Source organism: Hyposmocoma kahamanoa, unplaced genomic scaffold, assembly GCF_003589595.1.
Source record: "Hyposmocoma kahamanoa isolate Upper Pololo Valley unplaced genomic scaffold, ASM358959v1 129, whole genome shotgun sequence".
Lineage (NCBI taxonomy): Eukaryota > Metazoa > Arthropoda > Insecta > Lepidoptera > Cosmopterigidae > Hyposmocoma > Hyposmocoma kahamanoa.
Genome location: NW_020653460.1, coordinates 2,723,989 through 2,737,848, shown reverse-complemented (window position 1 = coordinate 2,737,848; position 13,860 = coordinate 2,723,989). Strand labels below are relative to the sequence as shown.

At 35.9% G+C, this 13,860-nt stretch overlaps 1 protein-coding gene across 1 annotated transcript in view; it reads right to left on the bottom strand.

Moving 5' to 3' along the window:
* LOC113240278 (DNA polymerase epsilon catalytic subunit A) overlaps window positions 1-13,860 on the bottom strand; it is a 50,392-nt gene that overhangs the window by 25,241 nt on the left and 11,291 nt on the right. The window contains exons 11-22 of the mRNA XM_026477537.1: window positions 13,334-13,601; window positions 11,738-11,847; window positions 11,030-11,148; window positions 9,999-10,138; window positions 9,252-9,434; window positions 8,169-8,287; window positions 6,528-6,711; window positions 5,607-5,743; window positions 3,867-4,188; window positions 2,964-3,195; window positions 1,384-1,554; window positions 598-762 (exon numbers count right to left, since the gene is read on the bottom strand). Coding sequence (XP_026333322.1) covers window positions 598-762; window positions 1,384-1,554; window positions 2,964-3,195; window positions 3,867-4,188; window positions 5,607-5,743; window positions 6,528-6,711; window positions 8,169-8,287; window positions 9,252-9,434; window positions 9,999-10,138; window positions 11,030-11,148; window positions 11,738-11,847; window positions 13,334-13,601 — 2,150 coding nt within the window. The remainder of the gene's footprint in view (window positions 1-597; window positions 763-1,383; window positions 1,555-2,963; window positions 3,196-3,866; window positions 4,189-5,606; window positions 5,744-6,527; window positions 6,712-8,168; window positions 8,288-9,251; window positions 9,435-9,998; window positions 10,139-11,029; window positions 11,149-11,737; window positions 11,848-13,333; window positions 13,602-13,860) is intronic.

Sequence of the window (13,860 nt, the reverse complement as noted above, 5' to 3'; positions counted from 1 at the left end):
ATTGTTAAATTTTTTTAAGCACGAACTAGATTTTTTATTTATTGTTTACTTTGTTTAATTGTACATTTTTGTAATTATCGTGCGGTACACAATCCAAATTTTCAGCTTTAACACGACAAAAACGATCAACAAAAACAGAAAACCGTTACTTTAGACAAGTACGGTATTTGGCAAGTATCCAAAATGAAATACTTTTCATAATAATTTAAAAAATAATATAAATTGATTATAAACACAGATTACAAACAGATGACACAAATATGAAGTTATTTTGTGCACATATCAAGTATATGACGTATTTCTTTATTTTTCCCGCCACGCTCTATAGACGGCACGCACAAAATTTAACTGGAAATCCAAGAAAACTGGATTATTTTGAGTGTCCATCTATTGGGACAATATTGACGTATGTAGCTCTGTCTTCAAGCTATCAAAAAAGCCGCATTATGATGTGCCAGATCGCCCACGTTTCGTATGCAGTGGTGTTTTAAAGGAATCGCAATTTGTTACGACAAAGCAGTACAGGCCGTCGGCAGTGTAGTCCACCTTAATTTGCACGCAAGTCGTTTTGTTTTACACTTTTTGGCTTTACTTTACCTTAGTTGTTCCAAAAGGCGGCGGCGGTCCAAATGCCTCCCTCCACGTCGCGAACTCTTTAGGAGGGGATTCCTCCCTTTTACGCTTAACGGTGTGGACTATAGGCCTGATGATATCACGTTTCACAGATTCTTTACCTATGTCTTCCATGTCTACTTCAGTTTCCTACAAGTTAACAATGAGTTTTTATTTAGAGGCGTGAGACGTCTAACATATTTTAATATGTGAAAACAATTTCATTAAAAGATTAACGCTAATAACTTGTAATAATTGTAAAATTATTACAAGTTATTAGCGAATGTCAATATCACTGAAGTTAGTTTAAGATTTCGTATATTTGTTTGTAACATATAGTTAGAGTACCTACACTAGTGCCGTTGTTAGAAGCGTATGCATACTTAAAATATGGTTAGAATATTATGTGACAGGTTCTGAGAGACAAAATTGTTTAATTAGAATAACAATCACTTCAATTACTACATCAGTAAAACTATTCAACCCAAAATAATGTCAACCAGTTCTATTCCCTAACGAAAACACACATTAAACAGTGCAAATCGCACGCACGCACGCAAGTGTTACGTATAGGTTTCTCTATAAACTTGATGTACTTAAGTAAACTTTGATATCTTTGGTGTTTGTAAAATTATACAACACTATATGTATAAGTAAAATTTTTTAAACAAATAATTTAGGCGGTTGCTGACCCATACTGTTTCCAAGGTGCGATAATTATTTTCAACCTCAATTTTGTTATAATACAGCATTATAGAACTGTGAACTTACAGCAGCCCCATCATTGCATTCAGATGTTTCGCCTTCTTCCCTCGTAGTCTTGTCCTTGGGCGCGGCGGAGAACATGTCAGTGATCTTTCGCGTCTTGTATTTATCTTGTTTGGCCAGCATCTTCTTGTGCAGCCAGTCGGGGTATTGCACGCGGGGGACGGGATTGTCCAGCTAAAGAAACGATTTTTTTGTTTAAAATCTTTTAGATTGCCCATGTGTCGTCGAGAAAGAAAAAAAAATTATTATTTCGCTAGAGGGGATAGAATAACTCAATCAAAGATATTTACCAAAAGTATTTTCATTTTTCAAATCTGTACCTTCAATAGTGTGAACAAGATCTATCAAATAGGTTAATGAACATGGTCGGTAGCACCCATCCAACAAACTAAGAGAGTACGAACAGTAATGCGTCAAATATAGCAACACCTCTAGCGGAATCATGAATAACATTTTTCTCGAATTTTTAGACATATCCAGAACTTATATAAAAGACTGGTGCTAGTGGAGGATCGTAGCTGGCTCAGGATTGGGAGACAGCAGTGATGATATCAAAACACAACAGTGATAGTGATAGTCGCACTTGTAACATTATCTATGGTGGTGTTTCGTATCATCATTAAGTCTTTATTTTATTTAATTTTAAAAAACTTTAAATTTTTATGTTTATCGTAATCATTTGTTGATTACAAGAAACGAAAGTAAACCAAATACCGTTGCAAGGTGGTGGCTTCTTTTTTGGAGCGAATTATGAATGGATCTGGCTAGCAGATTGTTTTTGTCTAAGGACGAATTAAGAAAAACAATCATGCAGAAGGCATCTGCAATTAAATATATCTATATTTAATCACGAATACAATGTGGGACATGCCTATTCACTCTCGCCTTGAAAAGGTCCAAATTATAGCGTTCGGGGAAAAAGTCCGCAGGTAGGGAATTCCACTCTCTAGCCGCTTGCCATATAAACGTGGAAGCTAAACGCTTCGTACGAAACCTGGGCTATATCCACAACATAGGGATGCTGATTTAAAGATTCAACGAACGAAATTAGTCGACAATATTTTTATACGTAAATAGAAGAGCTATAAAATTACACATATACGTAATATGTTTCAAGTTTTTCATATTATTTTTATGACTTTTACGTAAAAGCACTTTTGACTTATTATCACATGCGGTTTTATCACGCCCAGTGTTACAGACGGCCGTAAACGCCTGGGCGGTCAGCAATAATGAGTAATTCAGGAGCTCTGATGAGTCGAACGGCGTCCGCGGCGAATTGATAGGGCCGGTACGGTGTGGGAGACACCGTATCGGTATAAATATAAGTGAAAATTATTGTCATTGTCTCATTCGTAATTTTTGTAATCATGTTCAGTTGACTTTCGATATTCGGTAAGTCAGATGGACATAGAAATGAGTTTTATGGAAATGTACAGTAGTATTTCCTGAATCAATAAACCAGAAGATTTAAATGTCAAAGGAGTTCTATTGAAGAAAAAAAGGATACCGAAGGCGTTTCTGGTCCGTTCAAGGCGGATTGGGACAGGGTTATGAACACCCAGGGTGCAAAATATACTCACGCCTTGCATCGCTGCGGGTATGGTAATAATCTTCTGTATAGCTCCACTGAGACGCTCGATATAATAAGCCCAATCCAGCACATCCCTAATGTCAATATCCTCTGAGATAGTGTTGTCCTTCAACCATCGCCGCAAGTGGTGCCGTTTGACAGCTGAGGGTGACTGGAATATAGCCAGTGGTACAGCGCGCTCTGTTACTGGTGCGCCTTCGGGTTTACGTGATATTATGAACCTGTTGTAAAAAATATTATTGGCACACACTACATTGCGGGATGTTGAATACGGTTGACTACTACCGTGTGATAAAAAATATCTATACACATCTGTCTCCACATATACAGGTGTAATTTTTAAGTGTGCCCAGGTGACGACTCCGTAAATATAAGAGATATCAAGGAACCCTTAAATTAATACCGAAAGTACGTTACCTAGTGAGTAAAACGACATCCATAACTTTTTTAAATAAAACTACAAATATTCAAAATTTAAACGTTCTCATACATTTAATACGACATTCGTAGAGGGTTTTAGTTTCCCTCCTTCGAACAACTACATTGAATACAAAATTTACGAAATTACCGCCTGGGCACACTTAACGATTACACCCTCTATATCTATATACAAACAGACGAAATTTTGTGACAAAACGAATAAAGTAATATTTCATGAAATAAAAACATGAATATATGAAAAATAAGTTCTAGGCACTTCTCAATGTTAATATGAGAACATTTACTCGAACATTTGGAGGAAACTTATCCGATTAATAACCGAAAAGATCGGATAAGCGCAATTGTATGTCATAACAATGAAAAATAGTGCAACATGCATCCATGTTTTTTATTTTTATTTATTATTTAGTTGTATGTGATGACATATTCGATAAAAACCCTATTTACTCACTTGCAAGCCAACCCAGCATCCTTCACCATCTGATCGCCCAAAAATTCTGCCAATCTCTTAGCCGTGGATATCGACGTGGACTTTTGTCCTCCATAGTCTTCCAACTTCTTGGACATCGATCTGTTCTCCGAAATGAGCTCAAACAATTCAGAATCGGGCATATTTGAACCTTTGCTGTACAACACGTCTAGCCAATAATCAGCAACTTTGGCGACAGCACTGTAGCACGATTTTAAATCATTTCCTTTGAGGAAAGCTTCGAACACTGATGATTGGAAGATTTTTATCAGCTGCAACTCTCCGCGGCGTTTTACTTCGAAACCTGCATTTCGAAACAAATAGTAATAATATGGAGTCTGTCGTAGAGTTTAGCTAAGCTGGACCTTCCGGCACTTGGATAAAATAAAAAATAAATGAAAATTCAAAAGACTGAATAATCCGGAGGACGTCAATCGTACGTCGCCACCTTAGCAAGCAATAGTTAGGTACTATGTTGCCTGTTTAGCTCACACTACCTCTATCATCACCCATTAAGGTGTACCGAAGAATTACCCATAATAATAACGTACACGCTCTTAATGATAAGTTATCTTAGTATGGCGTAACATTTTGTAAGGATCAAATTTGAGTTATTAGCAGCGCGTTGCACCCAGAACTGGAGATCAAAATAATGTCCACGGAATTCACTCTGGGGCGCTTCCCAGAAAACCTAGACCAGAACCAATTTAGAGAATGCCTAATGGCATTAATTCCGCCATTTGTACTGTTTTGGTGTGTAATAGAGTTTAAATAGATAATAATTTTAGAAAACATCATTTCTCAATTTAGTCGGAACTCGAAAACGTCCAGAACTTCCTCATCCAGCGCCCACAGTATAAGCAGTTGGGCCACCGAGGACACCCAGTGGGGGCTCTCAAACAACACCAGCTTTTATAGACCAACTAGTTGAACGCATAAATGGTGGCGCTAGTGTCGAATTTAGACAGCAATATTCGTGCCATCAGTAGAAGACAATGGCAATATAAAATTCGATATATCTCCAGGGTTCAAAAATAACGTTTTACCTTTTGTGTCAGGCGTTATCTTATTATGAAGAGATAGATAAAGATAGAGATATACTTATTTGTAAGCATACACGGTAAATATAGTTCACATATTTAAGATTACACTTAGGGTTCAGCGTGTTGCGCCAGTAACTGGCATACAAATATTAATAGCAAATATTATACATTGTTCCCATTCATTACATATTACTTATATAATTAAAATCATATCGTATTATATTATAAAATTTAATTTTGTTCATTATATAATGTAATTAAAGAAAAATTATGTTTTAATAAAAAAGAGGAACGCATGTCGAAGCAATAAATATGTAGAGGGTCACAGGCTTCAAAATTTAAATGTCAAAAACTTATTTCCATTATAAAAACAATTTGTCAGGAGCAATTTAAATAGTACTTTCCTAAATCTAGACGTAGGTAACATTTTTATATCGTCCAGTAATACATTATATGTATAATTTTACGCACATGTTACAGAAATTCCTTTGAAAATATGTAGTATATGTCGGGCCAAACGATAGGTATATTGGGTTAAAGTAAATAAATAAAAACAAGTACAATAAATAGTACGATGAATAATTCGTAGAAGAGGTTTTCTTGGGAAATATTGGAAATAATTGACTAATGTACGTATGTGTTTAATGTCTTTGAGATGAAAGAAAAAACATTAATATACCTTTTAATTCGGCCAGCGAGCCGTCGAAGTTAAATACAGCGTATCGCTTCTTCAACCGCTTTCCTTCTTCTTTGGACGCTGGCAGTACCATCGCCAAGTATGGACCATCCACTTCAAAGAATATGGAGTTTTCTGACCTAATAAATGAAACAGGGTGGTACAATTTATCGAAATAACAAGTAACTCTGTAGATCCAACAACACGACATTATGCATCCAACATATCGATTCATACATAGGAAAAGAATTACCACAAATACAACTAAAAATTATCGTTACATTTTGTCGCAGAATACAAGTGTTCTAGCATTTTGATTTTTTATATACGTGCTAGATAACCACACCAATTGCCTGTCTCAAACTAGGGAATTCCCTGTACTATGACCTGTACCAGGGCAACGAAACTAATTCTGGGTCACTTCCCAGAATACCCAGACCAAACCAATTTAGAAAAAATAATTTCCAAAAATGGTCCTACCGGGAATCGAACCCGGAGGTCCCGGGGAGCATCCAGTGTATCCAGGTCATCAAAGTAAATAATTGCTTTTAAAAGTATGCATAGCATGAATATATTTAGGGTTCACTGAAAAATCAGCGTCACAGCCTTTTCCCGGCGGTGACATTAGCTGAGTGTATCCTATTACACACGCCACAGCCGCACAGGACATCTACTTAGTACAAGTGTTGACTAGCTTTGTGGTCGCTTAATTATTTATTACTAAGATTTTATTTCTAATTAATTTTATTTAGTTTTTTTGTTATTCTATTTTCTGTTTGTTTTAATTTAGTTTGTTTTAGTTTTAATTTAGTTCTGTTTTATTTTTTTATTTTTTTTTACTTTTTATTATTTACTGTGTATTATTGTGTTGTGCCGTTATGTAATAAATGAATTCTATTCTATTCTAATATAATAATAACGTACCTTTGTTCATAAATTTTATTTTCAGGGTCAGTGAGTTCAAAATACTGATCGTTGGTGAAATGGTCCTTGACCATAGAGTTGAGGACCGCGTTGGGGTATGACATATTAATCTTCTTCTTTTTATTGTGCGTCGTGTGGACGGTCACGTTCTCGGGGAACGATGAGGGTAGAACGCACCAGATACCTGAAGGATGTGCAAAAGTATATCGTACACATATTGATAATTTACAACATAGATAATTCAAATGATGGAATAAATAAATTTTCGATTGTGTACTGATCGCCAAATTTTAAAACTTGTTGACAAAACGAGACAAAATTGTAAATACTTTTTTTTAAATTTTTGTAAAATAGGATCAAGTTTCTTTTATTGTTGTCCATGTCCAAGCAGTTTAACTTGTAACATAAATTAAAATGACAGAAATTTGCAAGTGTTATCGAATAATTAACTAAGTAAATACAATCTGAACAGGTGCCATTGTATATAATATCTTCCATACAGTAACGAAACGCCCCTGATGTTCGGCGGAACCGTTGCCCGTGTTGAGTCAAATGATTTATCTAAAATGTCGTTTCCAACAAACAAACCGAAATTTTGTATTTGTATGTAATTCCAAAATGGATTTCCAGCTCATTCCAGTATTCAACGAAATCCTGAAACCTGTTAAATTACATTCGTGTACACAGTACAGTTTGTATGAACCATTATATCTTCGGTGTTTGTAGAAAGGGCAAAACTTCGTTGTATTTTCAGAGGACAATGTTTTTTAGGTTCTAACGGCTGTTTCAAAATATTTGCATCCTGTTTTAAAATTCAATTTTAAAACTTACCAAAAAAGAATTTTAAAACAGAACGTAAATATTTTAAAACAGTCGTTAAAACCCATCGAGTATATAACCAGAAATAGAGGCGAAATGTCATTTAATTTGTTTGAAAACTATTCTGACATATCATTACTGTGACAACTGCGCTCCGATTAGCTAGCTAGCCCGAGTTCGAAACAATTGACGGGTGTCGTCAACTGTTTCGCTTCAAATCGACCGGTTAACTTGAGCTTTGCTATAATTGACGAAATTGCAAAATTACATATTTAATATTTAATTACCGATGAAATTTGATTCCGTTTGTTTTGTAATTAGATGTTTTGCTGTTTTTTTCATACCACCGAATAGAACAGCACGGCATTGTTAGTGATATTATCTGTATTACAATAAATACAGAATATTTTTTGGAATATACGGAGACGTACACACGGGTCAGTAGTTGGCCTGTCTATATTTCAGTGCAAACTGGAGTTGATATTTATAAGAGCTGTATCGCTAATGTGTTACCAGGAATATATGGCCCTTATTTCATCTCTGTTTCTAGTTATATACTCGATGTTTAAAACCTAAAACATGGCTGTATGCAATCTACGAAACGTCACGTACGCCCTTTCTACAAAACACAATGATTACGCTGAAGATATTCAACAATATTTTAAATCACGCACACAAAGTACGTCACGTACCCCATTGCTCTGAGCAAGTACGTACATTAATTGCGATAGTGAATGGTTTGTAAACGGTTTCAGACCTGTTTAAACATTACACATATACATATGTCTATTTACTTTAAAAAGAATGTAAAGACATGTTTACCATCAGTATCCAACTCGAGCGGTCTTCCGACTTGCTCTATGATCTCCCTAGCTCGCATGATGATATTGGCTCCAGTGTAGCACACAATTCCGGCCATCTCCATACTGTGCCATCGGGCTCTGGAACGATCAGCGAATAGAGACTAGTGGAGGCTTTTTTATGGTATTAAGTGGGTAACGTATCACAAAGTCGAAAATTGTTTTTCCGAAATATATTATATATTTGTTTGTTCGAATTTTCATTACACCGATAACCGCATTATAACGAAACAGTCGTTCTTTCAGGATATGTTGAATGTTTATCGCAAAGACACGATTAGGTTCGGTTAGGTTAGGTTACGTTAGGTTTAAAAGAAAAAACATTTTCCTCTCAAAATTACTTTCGAGGTTATGAAATTTCGACCAAACGTTATTTCTGGAAAATGTCATTTCGGACTTAATAAGTAACCTATTAAGTGATGTGACAAACAAGTCGTACGCCTGGTGGTAAGTACGTCCATAACAGATGCAATTCTACTCAGAGTTTTAAATCGCAAAGATTTGAGGGGCACTGCCACTGCGCCCGTCACCTTGAGACATAACAAGTCCCATGTGCATGTAATTTCACCAGTACCCTTACCCCGCGTTCACACGGTATTGTACTGCAGGATGTTTTGCAGTATAAATCTTACCGAATAAACAATGGCGCACACATTAGGTATAGAACCATTCACACGGTGTTTGTCCTGTAAAAAAACGCGCACAGACGTGTTCTCAGGTCCATTGCTGTGTGAATACTGCGGCAATCCGTCTTCTAAACGCTTGAAAACATATCGTGTGAACACCCCGCTGTCTATCCGTTTATAATCGACTAAGTTAAAAAACGTGCAAGACAATGCCGTGTGAACCAAGGCTTACCCTTGAAAATCGGAACTCAGCAATGCTCATATTAAAACAATTGACGCTATCAGCGCAAAAGTGTTGTGACCCACTTTAATTTTTAATTCAGGCGGTGCTTATAACCAGAGTGCATGATTAGGTCGACCCATTACTTGATAATCATAAAAAAACTGTACTTATTGTAATAAATGTAATCGCAACTTACCCTCTCCTCATAACGTATCCATAAAACGAATTAAGGATACATTTGTGTGCAAGTTGCAGCGAATCGAACAGCACTTCTCGGCTTTTCGCGATTTTGATCTCTGTGGCGTCGCCACTTGCTACTGCTTCCGCGACTTTCGCCTTGGCCTGCTTGTTTAGCGCTTTGTACTCGTAACGGCGATCTCTGTATGGAAATATATTATTAAGTCATTGGCTGAAGCGGAAGGATAAAATAAACACACTCATGAATTAAAACAAACACAAAATCTAACATTTCATCAACATCTAACAAGGAATAAACGCGATTTAAAAAAATTATAAGGTATTTGCACACCTACCTATTATTCTATGTAATATAGTTTACCGCCGAGACGGAGACGTAACATAGGATCTCCAGTCAGCCTGTGCAACCTGACTGAAACTTCGGGATAACAAGTATGTGTGCAAACAACTATAAAATTTATTCCCGTGTGCAAATGCAATGACACAACGCTAAAGTTTAAAAGTCTATGAAGACAAATTATATATTTTTTAATTTATTTATTACTTACAAATTCATTAAACATAATTTTTGGAAACCAAGACCTCCTCATCCATCGCTTACAGTGCAAACCGAAATGGTCAAATAAATATTTGTTATATAAAATGTAACGAGTTATAATTAATAAACAATGATCAATCATTCTGATGATTCTAGCACAATCAAAAGTCTTAATGCGCGGGTTTCCTGCGTGAAGAGAATTCTTACCGGAATGCACGCACAGTGTCGACGTAGAAAGAATTCTCCTTCTGACATATAGTAGTGGTCCTCACTTCGGTTCTGGTCAACTTCGTTTTCTTGTACGCCACTCTACAGTAGTCGGCTAAACGTTTCTTTTCGTACGCCGCCTACAAAATGTTTATTACAATTATTGTAGCAGTATAATTTAATCAATACTTCCAAGAATTCGCACGAAGTGTTATGTTTCCACATTTATATGCAGACTTTTCCCCTGAACGTTATAATTAGGACCTTTTCAAGGCGAGAGTGAAAGGTATTATTCAGATGTGCACAGAGGTAAGTATGTTAAAGCCGGGTTTAAATCGCGTTAAAATCCATTATACAAAACTATTTACACAAAATATTAAAAGGGCTGGTAGCTGTAAAGTTACCTAACTGGGTAACGAACTACTTTCATAGATTTCTCATAGATGGCGGCGCTACGGCTAAAAAGTCGTTGAAAACCAAATACAAAGATCCAAAACATGCACATGGAAAAATTCGTGAGGTCCGGTGGTTCGTTCCGTGTCTTAGTTGGCATAGCGTCTGGCACGGTTTGCTAGAAAACGTCGGTTCGAATCCGACCGGATCGAAGGAATTTTTTCTAAGTGTTCGATCTTTGTATTAATAATTATAACAAAATATTTGTTGTAAATCGAGGTTTGTTCAAATTTTATGATATTATTACAAAATATTTATTGCTTTCTGATATATACGATTCGAATTGCCTTTCTATTGGATTGATTCGCTTGAAAATCGCATTGAAATAAATCGATACAAAATATCATCAGATGAGATGGAGATCAAATCTGCTCTCCTTGTCATAACTAACGCATTTTCATTCCGGTAAAATGTACAAAAATTTATATCAATTTTTTTCATAAAGTTTCTCACTAGCGCCGTGTGCATTTGAAGTTGATGAATTTATTGAAAAAAAAATCAATAATCGAAAGGAAGTCTTCCTTGTCTACGCAACACAGAAAAAATCCATACTGAAAACAAAATTAGTTTTTCATTACCTGATCCTCTTTTGGTAAAGCGTGAAAGGCCCGCGGGGGTCCTCCAGGGTGGAGAGGGGGGAATTTCTCCGTCTCCAATTGTTGTTGGATGCGCTGGTACTCGCTTCTTGTTGCAGGCACTGCAAGCATTAATTAAAAACTGTAGGTTTACACCGATATCATGGAAGGCTTATGCTTTGGACAGAATAATCTTTGTTAACTGGAATTGGTATTCACATTGCATTACAAACACTGAACGTAATACAAAGTACCTACTTATGGTTTTATGAGATGACAGATTTACAAAGAACACTTCGACATGAAATGAAAAAAAAAAATGAAAATGACCTTAACGTCTTTAATGACATTTCTAATTTCTATGTAAGTGAAATAATTTTGTCGATGTCTGGAATTTTCAAAAGTCGTATATTTTGTAGTAAGGGACATTTTCCTTTTACCAGATGTTCCTTAGAACATTTGAAATTTCAACCGTCGAATATGCTCTTAACATTAACGTTGAATTGAAGCCACACTTAAACCCACACCCCGTGTACATCACCTAAGAGTTATTTAAAAACTGTGTGAATATGATTCAGATTTAGACACGCCAAATAAATTTGTATAATCTCAATGCAACATCACTGAGAAATTGAAACAAGGGCACCAAAATTGTTTCTACTTTTTTTTCTAACTTTTCGCTAAAAAAGTAGTTTCGAAAATAATTCTTACAGTACTCTCCTCGCCACATCCATTCCATGCTGCGCTGGCAGGTGGCACCGGGTCGATTGAAGTCGCACACCGCGCAGATGCTTGGGTTCACCATCGCTGATGGCTGCAATCTAACACAATACACACAACTCGAAAATGATTAAGACGAAGTGAAACCCAAAATAAGATATTTTGACTTTTTTATGATATCTAGTAACGGGAAGCGACACGTCTGTCCATAACAGTTGTAGTGCCATTCATGTCCACTTGCACTAAACTTAATGTTGTCTTAAACCAATGCGTAAATTGATTATAATGCGTCTTTTGCATTTCAAGCATTGGTTTACGACGTCCTTAAGTTTAGGGCAAGTGGACATCAGAGCTTTAAATCGCAAAGATCTAAAAGGCATTGCCACTGCACCCGTCACCAGAAGACACAAGTTGACAGTCCCATGTACCTGTAATTTCACCTGCACCATTACTCTTTAAAACCGGAACGCAGTAATGCTCATTACCGCTTGGCGGCAGAAAAAGGTAAGGTGCCATTACTTCCCTAGAGGAACCCTTTCACAAGTCTACTACTATTATTACACACACATATTTCCATACTTTATTTACATATTAAACAGGTAAAAAAGAAAAATATTGACCATAAGAAAAATGTTGTCAGACGTTAAAAAATACGAAATCAACTTCTTTTTAACCGATTTCAAAAAAGGAGGAGGTTCTCAATTCGATTGTACTTTTTTGTATTTTGTATTTGTCAACGGATTTTAATGATTCTTTTTTTGTTACTAAGAGGGTACCTCAGTAGTAACCCCGTATAAATTTGAACAAAAATTATCCACCTCCAAGTGTGAGAAACTAGGGGATGAACCCGGTTTCACGCACTTTCCGGTAACCGATTTGAATAAAACTTGGCAAATAGATGTAATTCCACGCACTTTTGATGTCGGTTTTTTAGTACTCTGTGCTGAGATATTTTTTTTATTCATAATGAAAACGGGAGATACCGATATATAGTGAGGGCCTAAAATACGATTGATTAAACTTCACTCATTCATCGATCACGTTTATCCACCTAAAAATCAGTTTCATACTAATTCACTAAATGATCACTAATTTTAAATCATCTCAGTTATGTGTGAATAAAGTGTCAATGGCAGGACTTTGTACGTTTGGTATTCTGCTAGAAGTTAAGATTAGTGGCTTGTCAATGTCTAGCCATCGAGATACTATTCAACTGCCATTGAAATATTTTGGTATTCTGCTCTTCAATGGCGAGTCGATGGCGCAATGTATTAATATTATTATATCGACTGTGAACTGGCAACCGGTACTATCCAATTTTGACAACTTTACAGGACGAAGAGAAAATCACTTATATAGCATCTGGTTTCTTAAATAAAAATACGTAGTGTACGTACAAACGTGTGTAATAAAAATATTTAAAAACTACGTATTTTTATTTAATAAACCAGATGCTATATAAATGACGCAAACTATTTTTTATCATCACAGTCAATATATTTAAATATAATTTGGCGTGGAAGCCATCCGTGTGAACTTCCGCGAACATGCCTGCCCCAAAAACACTCGAAACTAATTTGTACATACCTGTTAGTTAAAATAATATTAGGGTACATGGCACCCACATCCAAATGGTATATCAATGGATTTTCATCTCTTCGTGGATGATCTTTCATGTGCTGCAACTTTCCGCGTATCTCCGCACATACGTCATCGAAATTCGTCACTAGCTCTAATGGTATACCTTCTTCGACCTCTATAGCATGTTTCATTGTCTTCTCTATGGATTCTATTAGCTTGTCTATTGCGGATGGTACTATGCGGAACTTACATTTGATATCCGCTCGGAATACTCCTAATAACAAAATACATGTCGAGTTCTTAGGTTTTCGCGATTGTTACACATAGGAAATGAAACTATTTTTCCTAATTTAAATCACGTATATTTGTTTTTTCAAACAAAAAAATAGATTCATTTCCTAACAAAATACATGATTAAGGAAACATATTACTGAAATGTAATCTCTGGGTTTGGATATAAAATAAAATGTTTGTTATACATTTAAATGAACTCATCCCTTTTGGTGATTGTACGAACCTTAACAGCTTATAGT